The following is an 18,749-nucleotide window of genomic DNA, read 5'->3' as shown; positions in this document are numbered from 1 at the left end:
TGGATATCCACGCCGGTCCCCGTGCGCGCTCCCCGGGGCTTGCGGGGTGTCCATAACCTCCTTTGAGCATCTCCCTCCTATTCCAGCACATAGAGAAGGCGATCGCGAGGCTGGGCGCCCCGCAACCTGGAAGGTGGGACCTACTTTGCGGATTGGGGCTCACAGCTGTCACTCCAGAAGGGTGGGGCTTAAAAAGAGAGAGAGGGAGAGAGGAAGAGAGAGAAAGAGAGAGAGAAATTAGGAAGCAACAGCCCCAGCCCGCCTGGGCACGCTGCTCTGAGTGCGCTCGGATGCAGCCGCCCCGGGCCCGCGCCTCCTCGTCCGCGCGCGGCTCGCCCTCCACCCGGAGCGCCGCGCGTCTCCGGAGCCGGCCGTGCGCCGGGCGCGCGTGGGGAGCCGGGGCGGGCTGGGGTGGAGCCGCAGCGCCCCGCAAACTTTGGGCGGCGGAGCGCGCGCGCCGAAGCCCCGTGGCGCGGGATGGGGGCGGCGAGGCTACGCGCCCCGGGTCCCCACGCGCGCCTGGCCACCCGCCCGGGGACCCCTGCGCCGCCTCTGCCCGTGCCCCGGGCCCCGCAACCTCGTAGCCCCGCAGCCGCCCGCGCGCGCTAGCCCACCGCAGCCTCCCAGCCGGAGTCCTCAGAGCGCTCTCCGTGCTTGGGGACACAACACCAGAGACCCCCCTTGTGGAGTGAAATTCAATTCACCAGCCAGTTCTCAGTGCAGTGGAAACACTGAGGTGAGCCTCGGCCTGCGCTGCGGGACCCCGAAGCCCTAGCGGCCTGGCTATGGACCTGTGGGGATCCGGCACAGGGTGGCCCTGCTGCTCGTGTCCCTAGCCAGATGCGTCTTGGTCATCCAGCTCAGCTTCTCTTCTCCGGGGATCTGGCGACATCCCTTCTTCAGCCAGAGGACACCACGGAGGAGCAGAGGACCCGCGCTCCAGGATGTGCCCATCTGAGATGGGGACGCTGTGGTACCTCTGGTCTCCCGTGCTCATCTGCCTAGCTGCCCTTTTCTCCAAAGGTGAGGACACTGGGGCTACCTGGGCCAGGGGACTTAACTTTGCGGAGAGTAGATGTGGATGTGGATGTGGGCGGCCCAGAGAGGGCGTGTGTGTGTGTGTGTGTGTGTGTGTGTGTGTGTGTGTGTGTGTGTGTGTGCAGAAGCCTTGCGGAGCCAAGGTCTGGGGCAGGCACCTTGGCAGCAGGTGATTTCCCTGGAAGTCTTGGTCTGATGCCCTAGGAGAGTGTGCCTAAGCCCTAGGAGAGTGTGCCTAAGCGACAAGGGGAAACGGGGAAGCCTGTGCTGCCCTGGACCTGGAAGCTTCCTAGAATTTGGTGTGGACTTCCCAACTGGCCCTAACCGTTTTAGAAATAATCCTGAGCAGCCCTGATGTATGGGAATGCCAGCTAGTGTACCACGGGCCGTTAGGAACACAGTTGGCCAGAGTCCTTTTCAGCCCAGGGTCTCTTGGGTCGGCCTTCTGCAGCTGCTGGTGTGTGGGGGTAGGGGGAGGGAAGGGATACCTCCACAGGATGCTCTACTGTCTGTCTGACCCAAGTTTTCCCAGTGGAGTCCTGACCTGGGGCTGTGAGTTGAGTTGAGGCAAGGAAGCCCCGGTTACCTGCTATTAACCATCTCCAACTCCCTGCCTGGTACAAGCCAGTTTGGAATCTTGGGACCGAAACACCTTGCAGCCGTGATTGGTATCCACAGGACCCGGTAGATGGACTCTACACATCTTCCTGACCGATCAGGTGGTTTCTATTTGGGGGTAGTTTTCTCCCCCACCCCCACTCCCTTTCTACAGCAAAAGTCAAGAGTCTCTGAGGTCTCCCTTGTGCTGGAAAAACCCTGTAAACATATTTCTCTGTGAATATTTATCAGGCAACATCTCTCTGAAACTTCCTAGCCAGTTGACAAGCGCAATCTTTTAATAATATGTTGATTTTGGTTTCTGGCTTTTCAGGGTATCTGGCAATCTGCTTAGGATCCTGCAGAGTTAGGCAGATTGATTGCTGGGCTTTATTTTGTGTGGGGATGGTTGGGGGGGTAGGGGAGGAGGGCAAGGGAGGGGGTGGCATTAGGTGTTTATGTCACTGTGTTTTCAAGTGCTGTTGAAGGGGGCTCAGGTTAAGCTAATGAGGAGTACCCCACCCCTCCCAGGAGGGAGACACAGCTTTGGGGGATAGAGAATATACTGGAAACCAAAGAGGAGGTTGGTTTAAAAAAAAAAAAAGGGCAGACTCTAGGTTAAAAACCTGGCTTCAGGGCAGTGATGCCACTCCAGCAAGGCTGGGAGTCATGCTGTGTCCTTGTTGCTTGGTTTACTAAGAAAAGACATCTTTGTTTTTATTCCTTAATAGCAGGGCTTTATTAAGTGGGGCTTCGGACTGACTCTACACTCACAATGGTGTTCCCTCGCTCCCTTGACTGATTCCTTCATTAGGAGCAGCTGTGTTGATGGGAGCCCCCCTTCCCTGGGTGCTTTTGAACTTACCCTTAAACAAGGTGCTGTACGTTGGGGTTGGGAGGGGGAGTGTCTCCTTTCCCAAGGGCTAGAACCCGGCTTGTCAATAATGTTAATGTGTAAGGTTCTTGGCTCCAACTTTGAAGACAGGGAGCCTGCCTCCGGCAGACTGCTGAAATCCAGGCAGAGGCGGGGGTGGGGGGGTGGGGGGTGGGAGGGAACCTACAAGCAGCTATGAGCAAGGCTGAACATGTGTGAGGTGACACAGCCACTGGTCTCAGCTGGGAAGAAGAGGGATGATGGAATGGTATCAAATCGTGTAAAAGGGGACTTCATAGGGGCAGACGTGACACTCACCCAAGGACAGTCTGGCGTTTGTTCCATTTTTTTCTCCCCTACTTCCCTCTCAAGTTGTGTGACGACCTGTAAGTTCTTTCTAGAAATGTATCTGTTTTACATGTGTAGCGAGTGTGTGTACATGTAGTTTGCATGTTGGCACGAGTGCACATATGTATGTGTGGGGGTGGGTAGATGGGAATGTGTGTGTGCATGCCTGTGGAGGCTGAAAGTCAGAGTCAAGTGTTTCTTCTTTGATTATTCTCCATTTTATATATTGAGGTATGAACTTTCGCTGAACCCAGAGCACACTGGTTCTGGCTGGCCTCCCTACCCAATATACGTAGGGGATTCTCCTGAGTCCATATTGATGGGTTTATAGGTGGCTGCCATGCCTGCTTAGCATTGACATGGCTGTTGGGGATTAGAACTCATGTCCTCACCTTTACAAGGGAAACACTTTATGCATAGCATGGTCTCCTTACTCATGCCTGCAGGTTCTAACTTACTTGAAGTCCAGTATGGGCTCCACGGGGGAGCATTCCAACTAAGTAAACACACACTCTAAAATGTCTAATTTGTCTGGGACTGAATGGAAAAATGGAGTTAGTATCAAATACTAAATATCTATTGTATTGTGTTACTGTATTTACTCTTTCCCCCCAATAGAAACCCTTAAATACAATAGAACACACATTTTCATGTGGTAATGACCTTGGCTAATCAGACTAGTGACCTTGGGCTTTGTAAATGTGTCAGTTTCATGCGTGAATACTGCAGATCTACCCTCACCTGGCTCTTTGGAAGTTCAAACCTAAGTAGAATGTTCTGTCTTGTGTTTCTGTCTCTTTGGGATCTAGGGGGCCATGGCTATGAAACACCATTTGTGGTTGCCCTTTGGCTTGTGGCTCCAAACTTCTCTGAAGAGTGGCCTTACCAGGCCAGGGAGCTAATGCCTGGTGTTTACACTAGAGTCCTGGTTAGAAATGGGAGGTTGCTGTCTGCAGATGCTCTAGTATATGGCTCTGAGCTTTCTGAGTCCGGGGAGGTATGAGGACACTTAGCTGTGAAGGAAAACAAAAACAAAAACAAAAACAAAACCCCAAAAACCTGTGGGCAGACTGGAGACAGTCAGAGACCGAGGAGGGTTTCAATGCAACATCTGGAAAACTGCTGCCTGTCCTCACCTTCTCTCTCACTTGTCACCCTGGAGGAGGAGCCTCTAGAGTGTTGTGGCACTTGTGCCTGGGCCTTGATGGTCATGTGCAATGCCTGCTGCCAGCTGGGTGCATGGGGCATCCCGTGGGGGGGGGGACTTCTCATCCTGAGTTGACTGCTTCAAGAGCCTCCATTCTGCTTTAGAGGAGGAAGGCTTGGGGCAGTGGGAGCAGCTTCTGCTGAGGGAAGGCTGAGCCTCAGCAGCCTTGGGTGGTAGGGAGCGTGTGACTCTGTTTATAGTGATTGTCCCATCGAAGGGGTCTTAAGGCATGAGAGCCTTAGAAGGAGAGAGAGCAGGGGAGTGTGTGTCTCTGTGTGGGGGTGGGGACGAAGAAAGGAATTGGGAAACTGACTTTATTGCTCGTGTTCGAATGCTGTAAAAATTAGACTTCAGGGGACTAAGGAGCCAGGAAGCCTTCCTTTCTCTGATAAGATTTTATTTAAGAAGTTCTGCCAGGTGGTGGTGGCACACGCCTTTAGTCCTAGCACTTGGGAGGCAGAGGCAGGCAGATTTCTGAGTTCGAGGCCAGCCTGGTCTACAGAGTGAGTTCCAGGACAGCCGGGGCTACACAGAGAAACTCTGTCTCGAAAAACCAAAAAAGAAAAAAAAAAAAGAAGTGCTTACATGTAGTTAGAGGTGGTATATGCCCTGTGATCTCCAGAGGCCAAAGCAGGAGGATCTTAAGTGGCAGACAAGCCTGGGCTATATGATAAGAACACGTTTTTAAAACAAAACAACTTACATGCCCAAGTTTTTAAGAGTTAAGAGGTCTGTTTACATGGGTTCCACTCTTAACAAGCCAAGATAAAGGACTGCACTAAATATTAGAAAAACATTATTAAGAAAACATATCACTATAACATTTCTAATCCATCTGTTTATTATGTATTTATTCAACTGATTATTATCCATCTATCCATCCATCTGCTCATCCAATCCAGTTGACCCATTTACCCATCCATCCATCCATCCATCCATCCATCCATCCATCCATCCCCCACCCAATCCAGTAAATCCATCCATCCACCCATCTACTCTCTACCCATTCATCCATCAAGCAATATTGAAAGCCATCTTTTAGTGACTCCCAGACCCATATGGCAGGTATTTGTCAGTGTTCTGGGGACACAGGGCTAGGTCCTCAAGGGTCCTCACACCAAAGAAGTTTATGGCTGTCTTTTCTCTCAATTTCAAAATGCCACAGACCACTTTGTTTTAGATGGCAAGGGTAAACCTTGGTGACTCTGTGTTCAGCAACTCCCCCCCCCCTTCTGTCTTATGGCGTACTTCATTTCCTCCCCTCGACCTTTTTAAATCACGATAGTAATGCCCTCCCCACAGTGGCTCCGCTCACCCCACAGGGTATTTCAGGGGATTACAGTAGTAAGGGAGGGCACAGATCTGCTTTGTCTTGTCTGAGCCTGTGGTGTGTATGGAGCAATGAGAGAAAGCCTACCATGACAGGACTAGTATCTCTCCCAGCAGGTGCATCAGTGTTTGACCAGAGTGGCTGGGCTGGCTGGGAGCTTTCTTCCAATGGTTAATGTCAGCTGTGAGGATAGCCTGGGGAGGGAGCTGTGCAAAAAGAAGGGGGGAGACTGGACCATGGACTAAAGAAAGTTGCTATAGGTGAGACGGAGGAGTGATGGAGGTCACATTGCTGCACGGAGCAGGGGGACAGTGGGGTAGGGAGAACTGGGTGAACAGCATTAGCGTCACCTCTCAAAATCATCAAAACGAATGGGAGACCTGGTGGCCTCTTTTGGATGTCCTATATGAGGGGCTCAAGTGGTAACAAGCAAGCTAGCAAACAAACAGACAAAAAAACCAAACGTTGGTGCCAGCAAGATAGCTCTGTAGGTAAAGACATTTACTGCTCATTGATGGTTATGACTCACACAGTGGAAAGAGAGAACGGACTCCCACAGGTTGTCCTCTGACGTCCACATGCAAGCCACGGCATGTCATGCCCAGCCACGCCTGCCTGCCTGCATACCTACCAACCTACCTACATACATAAATGTAATAAAAAAAATTTAAAAAGCGTTCAAGCTCACCCTCAACTTTATAGGGAGAACTAAACCAGACAAAAACCAAACAACAAAGCCACCAGGAAGCAGAGAAGACCAAGGGACAAGGATGGAGTTTAGTCCAAGTGAGTGGGAGTTCCCTATGGCTGCTGTATCAAATGGCTTCAGACAGCAGAGACTCTGGAGGTTGGAAACCCAGTGGCGGGAAACCGAGGAGGTTGCTTCTGACCCTCACAGTCCTTGTGTCTACCAGCCAGCTTTTCCGTACCCAGTGTTCTAGAGTGCCCAGTTGCTCACACCAGGCTGCGTCCATGCTCCTCAGTCCCTCCCCCCTTTCTCTTCATGCTTCCTATCTTGCAGCATTTCCCATCCTCCATCCTGCTCTGTGTACCGCGTGCAGGTTCCGGGTTCCCTTGCTACAGTGCATGCGGTTGCTTTTATGGCCACCCAAATAATCCAAGACTTCATTTACTTTCATCCCTCGTTTTATCTCCAAACGAGGTGGTCAAAGCCTTAGGACCCAGGGATTTGAAGGCTAATAATACTGAGAGGTTGGGGACATTCCCCCACACACACAAGTCCATAGGTGTGACCTTCAAAACTCATTTTGTATCCCTTCTTCAAAACTTTAAGTTCCCCCAGAGTAACAAATAATTATTATTTTTTCTATCTTCGACTTCTCTTCAGTATTTAGCATAGCATTTTGGACATTACAGAGGGTCAATAAAAATTTTAAGTGTGCTTAAGAGTATAAAATATTGCCAGAAGAACCTTTGCCTGGCAGTGAAAGGCTCAGTGCCTTTTCCAGTAATTTAAACGGCTACTGGGATACATTGGCTAATAGTCATAACAGTTAATTTTCCAAGCAATTTTTGGTGGCAGGAACTGTGCCGAGAGATTTATCCTGGTGATATTCACAAACTTGCAGACAAACCAGGGAGGTTGATGAACTTGAAGCTCAGAGAAGATGGGTTCAGGATCTGACCAGGGAACGCAGGGTCTGACTTCCGATGTCTCTGCTCCCTCTTAGCTGTGTGCTCTCTGTTGGCTGTTATTGTATTTTTAAGCTATATGTCCAGCAGGAGTGTCCTTGAGGGTTTAATGCAGAGTCTCTCTCTCTCTCCCTTTAGTGTAAGCTCAGAGCCCAGGACAGGCTGGATGCTTAATATGGTTGGGCAAATGAATAGAAATGTAGCATGCTGTTTAATTTTCTCACACTTTATTTTGTCAATGGCGATTAGGAATAATAGCTCATATGGACTGAGATTCAGAGTTGAATTCCTGGGCTGTTGAGGAGATTCTATGATGTTGTAAGATGAGACTGTGGGCTGCTGAGGACAGCTACGTGAAGAATACAGAGCTGGGATCGGGGATGGCTCAGTCAGTTAAGTGCCTACTGTGTGAAAGGTTACATGTGCTTGTCTTCCCAGTGCTGGGGAGTTGGAGGGGAGTGGATCCTCCTAGGCTTGCTGTCAGCCAGCCTAGCAGAACTAGTGAATTCTGGGCTCCTGAAAGACTCTGTCTCAAATAACAAGTTAGATGGATGGCATCCTGAGGAATAGCATTTAAAGTGGTATCCTCTAGCTTTACAATGCATGCACACACATATAGAATGTATACACGCACAGAAAAAAAAAGTGATTTGCCGATGAAAATGGGTTCATGGGTATATTTGTGTGTGTATTATACTTGTGCCCATCAATCCCTGGGTAACACAAGGTCAACAGGCTACCTCCACTCATTCGGGATTAAAGAATAGATGAGCTTCGGTGACTGCTTTGAGAAGCTGATGAGAAAGTGGGAGAAACACATGGGATGAAGATAGACACGTGGTATTCCCATTTGCAGGAGGTGGGTGTGGGAGCCTGTGAGCATATGGATTTGTGAGTTGGACCTCGGATGCCAGAATCAAACTTGGGTGAGCCATGGAAATAATATTGTGGGGACTCAAGTAAAAAAGATCAGGGAGCCAACCTGTTAGGAAATGAGACCTGAGACTAAGGTTACAATATGCAAGTTTGTCATTTATTTACAAAATCTGCTATCACACATCTTAAATGCTAGCTTTTGTTTAAAAAAAAGTATTTAAAAAGATTATATGTACTGGTGTTGTCTCTATGGTGTATATGCACGTGAGTGCAATGCCTATGGAGACCAGAAGAGGGCGTTAGATCCCTTGCAGTGAGGGGGAGTTAGAGGTGGCTGTGAGCCGCCTGGAGGGGAATTCTCAGAACTGAGCCCTCTGCAAGAGCAGCAGGCACTGTCAACTGCTGAGCCATCTCTCCAGACCCTTAAATTGTTGGTTTTTAAGGGGGCTTTACTTTATCTATAGAAACATGCCATCCTATACTTTACTGCAGTTCTAGAAATTAAGAATCTATACAGGGTGGAGAGGCCCCAAACTTGAAAGTGAACACACTTGTGGGCAAACATCTGACAATGAGATCAAAGGCTTGTGCGAGGAACGGGGAAGCTGGGAACCGCCATGGAAAAGTCAGCATTTGGAAGGAGGGCTCAAAGTCCCATTTCTTGACTCTTTCTCTGACCTTGAACACATGACTGGAGGGAGACTCAGATGTACACTCAAGAGGAGAGAGAGGCTACTCTCGAAGTGTTTTTAGTGGCATTGAGTTTTCCTACGCAGGTAGCATTAAATTGTCATGTTTTGGGGGCTTTGCATCCACCTGGTGTTGGTCACAGAGTGTTTGTTTTTTTGCTTGCTTGCTTTGGGAGTGGGAGGAGGGGAAGGTAAATTCTCAACTGAGATTGGAAGCCTGTGTGACAATCTCAAGTCACCAGAACAGTAGACTAATTCGGTTTCAAAGCAGGCCTTCTCTTGCCCTAGCACCCGGGCGGGCGGGCGGGCGCTGTTCCCAGCAGCCACTTCTTTGGCAGGTGCACAGCATGACAGCAGGCAGGTGCACAGCAAGGCAGCTGCAGGCTCCTGCTATAACCAAAAGCTCAGGCTAGAGAACTCAAAACCCAAAATGCATCAGGAGAGAGGAAGTCTGGGAAACACATATGTTCCTGCGCATGTGGCTTTCTGGCTCATGTCTACTTTCTTTACTGAGTAAAGATGGTTTTTCCAGGGGAAAGGGTAGAAATTCAGAGAGGGCTCAGATATGGGTGTGCTTTTAAGATAATGTCCCTTCAAGTCAGTGTCACAGTGGAAGGGCTTGTGTTTCCCGCGTGGTGAGAACCTACCCCAGGCCCCTGAAGCAGCAGAGTGGGTGTCCTGCCAGGTAAAAGGGGATCACAGCGTTAGCACTGCAGGCTGTTTTCCTGGGTGGCCAGTGGAAGTGAAGGTGTATATGAGGAGGATCGAAGTCAAGGCTGGGGATGCACAGTACTCTGAGGAGGAGACACTCCTGTCTCTCATGTGGTCATGGCCAGTTGTGGGAGCTATGTGGTGCTGACTTGGGAGACCACTTTCACCTGCGTGGCCTCTGCCAGGAAGGATGTCCCTGTCTCCAAAGCTTCAGGGATGGGAGGAGGTGGCCAGATGCCAGAGGAGGACTCCATCAGGTCTTTCTGCTTACTGAGTGTCAGCCACACATAAAGCGGTCTTCCTGCGTACCAAATGCTCTTTTGAGGCTGGCAGACTCCTGGATATCTCACCTTTACTCACTCCTCAGATCCTCACCACCTTCCTGTCCACCATCCTGTTCATTATCCCACCCATCATCCCACCCATCATCCCACCCATCATCCTACCCATCATCCTACCTGTCATTCTACCCATCATCCCTTCCATCATACCATCCATGATCCCACCCATCATCCTGCCCATCATCTCTTCCATCATCCCTTCCATCATCCCATCCATCATCCCATCCATCATCCCATCCATCATCCCATCCATCATCCTGCCCATCATCCTGTCCATCATACCATCCATCATCCCACCCATTATCCCTTCCATTATACCATCCATCATCCAGTCCATCATCCCTTCTATCATTCCTTCTATTATCCCATCCATCATCTCACCCATCATCCCGTCCATCATCTTGTCTATTATCTCATTCATCATTTCACCCATCATCCCGTCCATCATCTTGTCTATCATCTTATCCATCATCTCATTCATCTTCCTACCCATCATCCTACCCATCATTCTGCCCATCATCCCTTCCATCATCTCACCCATCATCTTGTCCATCATCTCATCCATCATCCTACCCATCACACCATCCATAATCCCACCCATCATCCCTTCCATTATACCATCCATTATCCAGTCCGTCATCCCTTCTATCATTCCTTCTATTATCCCATCCATCATCTCACCCACCATCCTGTCCATCATCTTATCCATCATCCCACACATCATCCTGTCTATCATCCCACTCATCATCTTGTCCACCATCTTATCCATCATTCCTTCTATCGTCCCTTCCATCATCCCTTCTGCCGTCTTACCCACCATCCTGCCCATCATCCTATTCATCATCCTGTCCATCCTACAGAAGGGAAGAACCTGGGCACAGGAACTGAAATAACAGCGACCTAGCCTAGGCAGATGAGAAGAGGACTTTTGGTTTTAGCAGCTTTATAAAGATTAATGAGACCATTTAATGGGCTTGTTCCTTTGGCCTTCTGTATAGGTTTTGTAGCTGGAGTTCAGGATAGAGCAAGGATGGGATAGGCTGTTTCTAGGGACCTGGGATCAACTCACAGCCCCAAGGGCACCTTGAAGCCTCAGTGAAGGTTGGGAAAGGAACAGAGACCCAAATGTGATACTTTGTTTCCCTATGTGTCTCTGTGTATATGCCACGTTAGTGTAGTGCCCACAGAGGCCAGAAGAGGGCACCAGATCCACTGAGCCTGGAGTGATGTGCCCTCGTGAGCTGTTTGGATGTGGGGACTGGGATTCAAATTCAGGTCCTCTGGCACAACAGTTATTTATGATTTTTTTTTTTTTTTTGTGATAAGCTACTTCAAGTTACTTCAAAATGAGAGATAAAAAGAAAGAGTCTCACTGCCTAATCCCAGTGGTTTTGCATTTTATGTATTTCTTGCTGGTTGTTTTTCTGTGAGTTCTTAAACCGCTTATATATAGGATGTACATGTAGTTTATTTTCAAATCTTTTGAGTTCATATGTTTATATAAGCATGTCCTTACATTTTAAAAATATATCCTGAATATATATAATTTAATGCCTTGCTACAGTTTAGGGCTTTCTGCCTTCGCTGGACAATTATGTAATGTAGCTTCCTGCTATCCTGTTCAACACAGTTTTTGTTTTGTAACTTTCTTGTGTTGCATTTACTTGGTCGCTGTAGACTGTATTTGTTGTGAAGTGCTCTCCAAAAAGGTTGGGCTCCCCCTACCCCAAGCTGTGAGGTGGAGAGGTATCTGAGTTCCTGAGTGAGCCTCAAAGGTGTCCACGGTCAGTTTCTGCCATTAGTGACTCCTGCTGACTGCTTTGATGTCCTGTGGGTAGAGCTTAGCCTCCCATTCACAGAGAACTATGATAGTGAGGGACGAGGCTCTGCCTCTCTCAGAGTGTGGTCCTGAGCTGGCTTTTGATGGTGGAAGGGCTGGGAAATGGGAAAGAAACTGGTGTGTGATAGAGATCTGTCTATAGCTGTAGTCCCCGTGTCTGCAAGGCAAGGTTGTGAGGAAGTCTGAGGAGGGCCTACAGAGAGCACGAGGCTTTGGTTTCATGGTTATGAGGGGACAAGATGCATTTACAAGTGGAATAGGAAGTGTACTGAGGCATGCTCCCTTCAGGTATCCATGTCAGACTCAAAGCCATGGATGTACATTCTTGCTTGGAATGAGTGTTTCTTCCTATGGCTTCCATCAGATGCAAGAACCCCTGCCCACCCCCACCACCTGGCTGCCTAAATCCTTGGATAACCCACTCATGTTCAGTTGAGGAATCTGCGTGCCTCACGGTTTTATCTAGGTTTTATCTCCAATGGAGAATCTCACTGAATTCCCAGGTTATCTTTGAGGGCCAGCTGTGAACATGGCAAAAAGCAGGCTCTGATTAGCTATGATGGTGAAATCACCCATCAAGAGGTTCTCAGTTAGTCGGGGGGACTGAGGCAGGGGTGGTTGTCACAGCTTGGTAAGGCTGTGTAACCAATGGAGAACAATGGCTTCCACGTGGGTAAAAGGACTCTGTCATCCTGACTTCCCCTAAAAACTTTTCTGAATTCCCTCTGCCACCAGTTGGCTTTGCTCATTGTAGGCCAAACTTCTGATCAGCTGATCGCCAAATATAGCCCACTATGGCTGAAGGCACCATATTGGGTTTTGCAGGTTTTCTGGGCACTGGAAGCAACCTCTGCTCCTGGAAAATCCTAGCCACAGTATGTTCTTATTCTGATATAAATTCCAGGATCGCTGGTTCACCTGTGACCCTGGGCCTGGACCCTACACCACAGCATAGGATTGCCCCAAACCATCAGATACTGCACCATTGCTTTCCTAGCAGATCGTGATCTCATTTAGGGCCAGCTCTTGGCTCTGCTTGCTGCTTCATTTCAGTGGAGGAGGCAGCTATTCACAAGGACCCACCAGACTGTAGTTCAGGTTTCATTGCCGTCTGCGCGTCTCACCTACAGGATCCTGGCATTCGAGGCTGAGGGAGGTGCTCTGGCCCACCCTGTGCCAGTGTGGTGACCACAGAAAAGTTCATCCTGTCCCAATGGATTACTGACACGAGTTAGCGTTCTGTTGCTGTGACTCAGGCTGTCAGGGTTTGGGCTCTGGCTCTGCTTGACCCTGTTGCTTTTGGGTAGTGCATCAAGGCAGAGAACACGTACTAGGGAAGAAGAGGTTCAGCTTGTGGTGGACAGGAGGCAGGCAGAAAGGAGAGGGACAGAAACAAGATACACATTTCAAGGAGACATCTCTCTTTTTCTAAATACTCCATCTTAAGGTTCCATCCCTCCCTTTAATCTATGGCCCCACCAATGGCTCCCTCCTCTCTTGCATTCAGAGTCCTTATGATCCAATTACCCTCTGGAGGCCCTACCTCTTACTCTTGCCACACTGGGGACTGTACTGGCTAGTTTTGTGTGTCAACTTGCCACAGGCTGGAGTTATCACAGAAGGGAGCTTCAGTTGGGAAGTGCCTCCATGAGGTCCAGCTGTGGGGCATTTTCTGAATTAGTGATCAAGGAGGAAGGGCCCCTTGTGGGTGGTGCCATCCCTGGGCTGGGGTCTTGGGCTCTATAAGAGAGCAGGCTGAGCAAGCCAGGAGAAGCAAGCCAGTAAGAAACATCTCTCCATGGCCTCTGCATCAGCTCCTGCTTCCTGACCTGCTTGAGTTCCAGTCCTGACTTCCTCTGGTGATAAACAACAATGTGGAAGTGTAAGCTCAATAAACCCTTTCCTCCTCAACTTGCTTCGTGGTCATGATGTTTGTGCAGGAATAGAAACCCTGACTAAGACAGGGACCAAGCTTTCAGCATGCTAGTCTTTGGAGACATGGTTACTACTCTGTTGATCTCACAGCAGATGTGATTACCAATCTTGCAAGACCTCAGCAAGAGTGGGCCTGTCCATCTCCTGCCATGGTGAGGAGAAGGGCTCATAGGTTTATTCCCAACCCAGTACCTGTAGGAAGTTAATTGGAGCTAGGGTGAGAAGGTCATGAGGCCCTTCCCTTTTCTGAGGACCCACAGGCAGCTACTTGTTGCTTAGGGGGAGACATTTTTGTTGGTGCAATCATTGGAAAGATCCCATGTTCCTCTAAGCAACCCATCAGACCTGTCCAGGCAAGCATCCCTGAGGAGACTCATTGGTCCACCAGAATAAACATATACCTTGCATGGGAGAGGGAGGAGAGTTTGTATGGGGGTAGAAGAGGGGCCGGGTGGAACTCTGGGAGTAGGAGGAGAATGGGACTTGAGGGAGGAGATGATCTAAGTATACAATGTACAATAATGTCTAATGAACCCCTTCATGTGTGCTTGACACATGCCAATAAAACAGAGACACTCCAGATCCAAACCAATGAGACCCATACAAACATGAAATATATGTAGACTGTCTCCTGTTACATTTGCTTCCCAAGAGGACTGTGGAAAGAGATCCGAGGACTCTTACCTGAGCCTGGATTGGTAGAGATCACCCAGGGATGGTTTTCATGTGGATGTTTCTAGGTAGCTACTGATGCCTAGGCCTTTGAAGCATCCCTCGTGACCTAGAAGAAGTGTGGAAGAAGTGCCAGGTGTTTTATCAGCTTAAGGGAGTCTGTGTTGTTGCCTTGGATAAGCATTTGGGGATGCTACCTCAAAAGGATCATTTCAGGTCTTCAACTGTGTATGCCTCTCTTCGGGATCTGCGCACGGCATTCGTGAGAGAACCATCCAGAATGATGAATCGGAGGGAAGACTTCTGACTGCTCCCTGGCTTCACTGATGAAGCAGATATGATCTTTCCCCTCCGGATAGCATTTGGGAAGAGATGTAGAAAAATGAGAACTTGGGCAGTGGTGGTGCATGCCTTTAATCCCAGCACTTGGGAGGCAGAGGAGGCTGGTTTCTGAGTTCGAGGCCAGCCTGGTCTACAGAGTGAGTTCCAGGACAGCCAGGGCTACACAGAGAAACCCTGTCTTGAAAAGCAAACAAACAAAAAACAACAACAACAGAAAAATGGGAACTTCTTGAAAGGCCACAGGTGTCAGAGTGTGCCAGGTGTGTCCACATCTGGGTGGATTAGCCTGAGAGGACTTGGTTTGTTGATTGAAAGAGCCCAGTTACATCTTCTTCACTTCATGTAGCTGAGATGTTGGGACAAGGCTTGACATCACGCTGGGCTTGGTCTGGGGACTCCAGTGAGACCTGAGGAATCTAACATGTCTGGTCCTGTCTCTTGATCTCACAAAAGCCACTGTCCACCTGTCTGTCGTTTAGGCAAAAGGATGCCCTTAGTTTAGAGTGACATCCCTTTACCCTCAATTTAGAAAAACAGCTCCCTCCCTTTCTTAAAGGCCTCTTCCAAGTCTCAACCCAAGTTCTTGCTCTGTGAGACCTTTGTGAACCAAGAACCACACTCAGTAAGATGCGGCAGGTGAAAGCAGAAGGGGCTGAAAGTTTAGGCTGTTGGTCCTCCATGCAAAGGCTGGAGTGGAGCTCCATCTAAGACACTCACAGGAACACAGGGAGGGATGCTGACAAGAGAGCATGGCCGCTCATGACCAACAGGACAGTAATACCCAGTTCTTATAGCCACAACAGTTTTCGACCGGAGATGTAAACATTCAGTTTTTCCCCTAGCTTTGAAACTCCCCAGGCGGTTCCATGCTTCAGCCTCAATGGTGAGTCCCAGTCTGGAATCTCACCCTCATGGAGAAGTTACTCCATCCTTTGAATGTGTATTTAAATGCAATGTAAGCTTTTGTTTCCAACGACTGTAATTTTTCCGAGTCCCTAATTAGATGTGAAAACTACACGCACAATGCAAATTACTGCGGTGAATAAATATTTGCGTTATGCTCCCTTAAAAGCAAGCATCAAAACACACAATCGCTTGTTTTACAGGCATTCAGTGTTCCGAGACGCGAGATCTGTGGAGCTACAAAGAATTCTCAGGGAGAGAGAGCAGTTTGAGTAATACGATTAACATTCTGGGTGGGACTGAAACAACAAGGAGGCGGGGTGGAGAGGGGGCAAGGCTTTGACATACAGACTTGCGAACGCAGTTTACAAAGATGCCTGCCTCATCATACCAAAGTCTGTGTATCTGTTCCAAGAACATGTCTTGCCTGATTTCCCTAATTAGGTGGTACACATTAGGGAGTTCGGTTTTGCCTGTACTTCAGATAAGTATAACGTCAAAAAGAGGAGGGAAACCCAGCTTGGAAGACGCGCCAGTGTTACAGATAGCCTAATACTCAGACTTTGACAAAAGCTTACAGTGTGCAGTGGGGCCAAAGGTCATGCTTACTCTCTCTTAGTTTTCCCAGAACGGCTTGGCAGGACCTTCTTCAGTGCTGTGGCTCATTTTGCCAGTTAGAATGCGTGTCCTTGAAGGTCATACCATGGAAAGGGGATTACCTCAATTCTGAATAGGAAGAGGATGCTATTTTTTTTTTTTTTATTTGAGACAGGGTTTCTCTGTGTAGCCCTGGCTGTCCTGGAACTTGCTCTGTAGACCAGGTTGGCCTTGAACTCAGAAGTCTGCTTGCCTCTGCTTCCCAAGTGCTGGGATTAAAGGCGTGCGGCACCACTGCCCGGCTAAGGATTCTATTCTTATTCATTTGTGAGTACATGGTGTATGTGTATGTGAGTTCATGTATGTCTGCGTGTGTGTGTGTGTGAGTGTGTGTGTGTGTGTGCGCACAAGCAGTCATGTGCTGTGGTGCCTGTAGAGGTCAGAAGACAATTTTCCATCCGTCTGCCTTCCATCTTGTTTTGAGGCAAGGTCTCTCTTGTTCCTTCCGCCACTACACAGCATGCTCCATGATAACTGACCACTGGGATTCTGACAGGTTCTTTGGGCTCTGTCTCCCATCTTACTATAGGAGTGCTGAGGTTACAGGTATTTGTTTACATAGGTTCCAGGGGTTGAACCCAGGTCATCAGGCTTGCTCAAGCTAGCTTTTTACCCACTGAGTCAGCTCCTCTGTCACTCTTTTATAATATAAAAGCCCCTGTGAATCAAAAGGGATATAAAATGGATAAACAACAGGGTCAGGGATCAGCCAGCAACAGGTAGACTTGTCAGGTCTCCAACTCGGTTGTGTCACAGGTGTGAGTTTGGGTTGACAGATGGCCTGCCGTCAGTGTGTTTTGGGGTAAGAAGTGGGTTCCAAAAATGTGGGTTTTACTGCAGTTCTGGGTTGATGTTGGTCTTCTATCCCATCACTGGTTTGTCTTCTATCCCATGTTGGTCCATCAATAAAGGGCATTCATCTCCAGATGGGGGAGGGCAGCAGTCTCTATAGGGCCACCTCTTAGGCATGGCATCTCTTCTTTCATTGCCTGTATTCCTGGGCCTGGGCTGCTGGGTGCCCTGTAGTGACACAGTTTTCTGGATCCAGTTCCTTTCAGAAAGGGGAAATGGACACAGACAAGAGCATGCTGGCTTCTTGAATCCTGAGTGCATGGCTCACTTCCCGTCCCTGGCTCTGTACAGAAGTATAGTTCCTTCTGATATTTAGTTTCTTTTTAATTTCACATATATATTTACATATATATGCTGTAAAACTCACATATGTATATGTGTGTATACATATACATATATTTTGATCATGTTTATTCTCTGTTTCTCACTCTTGTCCCATGTATATGTATATGTATGTGTATGTGTATATGTTTATGTATATGTATATACATATACACATAGTATATTTTGATTGTGTTTATTCTCTGTTACCCACTCTTGTCTTGTCTTGCGAATCACTTCTTACTTTCCATTTTGTCCCTCTTTGGCCCCCTTCTACTTTTCTTGGTGAGCCATTGAACTCCATCCCTGTGTCTTTCAGGAGTATGGGTGAAGGGTTATGCACTGGAATGTAGGCAACTTACCAGCATCTACACCACTGAAGAAAATCTCCTTCCCCAGCAACCATTGACTTTCTGTAAAGTCCTGGGGAGGTGCAGGCCCCCTCAGCTCACTTACATCTCACCACTTTCCTATTAATTCCCAGGAACTTCTAGCTTTATGATCTGTTTTATTTATATAGATTAATTGCATGGCTGTGGGCAATGGAAAAATCCTCCTCTTATTCCTTTTAAACAGATAAAGTCTCTGTTAAATTGTCCTATGTTTGTAGTTTGATTGTACAGTGATCAACACCCCCATGTCAACTTATTGAAAGAAAATGAAATAATTTATATATTTCTATTTCATATGTATGAATTTGCTGGAAAGGGGTATTGGATCCCCTGGAACTGGGGCTACAGGTGGTTGTGAGCCACCCACGTGGGTGCTGGGAATCGAACCCTGGTCCTCTGCAAGGTCAGCCAGTGCTCTTAAGCCCTGAGCCATCTCTCCAGCTCCCCACTAATGAAAATGTTCAATAATGAGAAGCCTACAGTGAGAAACAACTTTAAGAAGCTTTTGTTGGATGCGGAAACATAGGTTTTTCTTTCAGGGAGACACAATAGAGTGGCAGATGCTCGACTGTCAAGGTTAGGAGCGTCTTTTGGGTTAAGGTAAAAGTGTGAGGGAGAAGAAAGCACCTAAGCATTTTGGTGGGGGGGGGAACTAGAACAATACAATATTTCTGATTGTTAACGAAGACTTTCTCCTTGATTTTATAATGGATGGTGGTGGGTGTCTGTTATTTATATTCCAATAGATACATTCAAAGGAATGATGTAATTGCCGAGCCTTCAAATGTCAAGATTTGTTCAATACGCCAGCAACCTCACTCCTAGCAACTGTGGAGACACCAATGGGGATGATTAGAAATCACTTTTGGAAAGATGTAAGTGGGTGCTGGAGTTTGTGAGGTTTGCTTTCGGAAGACACTGCAGAATCAGAAATACTGGAGAAACATTGTTCTTAGACTTGGGGGTCCCAAGCCTGGCTTACATAGTAGAGTCAACATATCAGGACTCAAGCCCGAGTCACCTGGTGCCTCAGATGCTCTGCCTGGGGTGTTTTAAAACTCGACGAAGGCCAAGAAGCAGGAGGCAAAGCCACCATGGAGAGCCATCATGAGTGGAGCCGTTAATGGACAGTGCAGAGCTCCCACTGCCCACTGGACTTACATGGTCCTTG

At 48.3% G+C, this 18,749-nt stretch overlaps 1 protein-coding gene across 1 annotated transcript in view; it reads left to right on the top strand.

The window, feature by feature from the left end:
- The first annotated feature begins 239 nt into the window (after window positions 1-239).
- Tmem132d (transmembrane protein 132D) overlaps window positions 240-18,749 on the top strand; it is a 651,137-nt gene continuing 632,627 nt past the window's right edge. The window contains exon 1 of the mRNA XM_031338040.1: window positions 240-1,023. Coding sequence (XP_031193900.1) covers window positions 945-1,023 — 79 coding nt within the window. The 5' untranslated portion in view covers window positions 240-944. The remainder of the gene's footprint in view (window positions 1,024-18,749) is intronic.

Source organism: Mastomys coucha, unplaced genomic scaffold (genome assembly GCF_008632895.1).
Source record: "Mastomys coucha isolate ucsf_1 unplaced genomic scaffold, UCSF_Mcou_1 pScaffold22, whole genome shotgun sequence".
NCBI lineage: Eukaryota > Metazoa > Chordata > Mammalia > Rodentia > Muridae > Mastomys > Mastomys coucha.
Note: the sequence above shows the minus strand (reverse complement) of the source record. Positions and strands in the feature narration are given on the sequence as shown.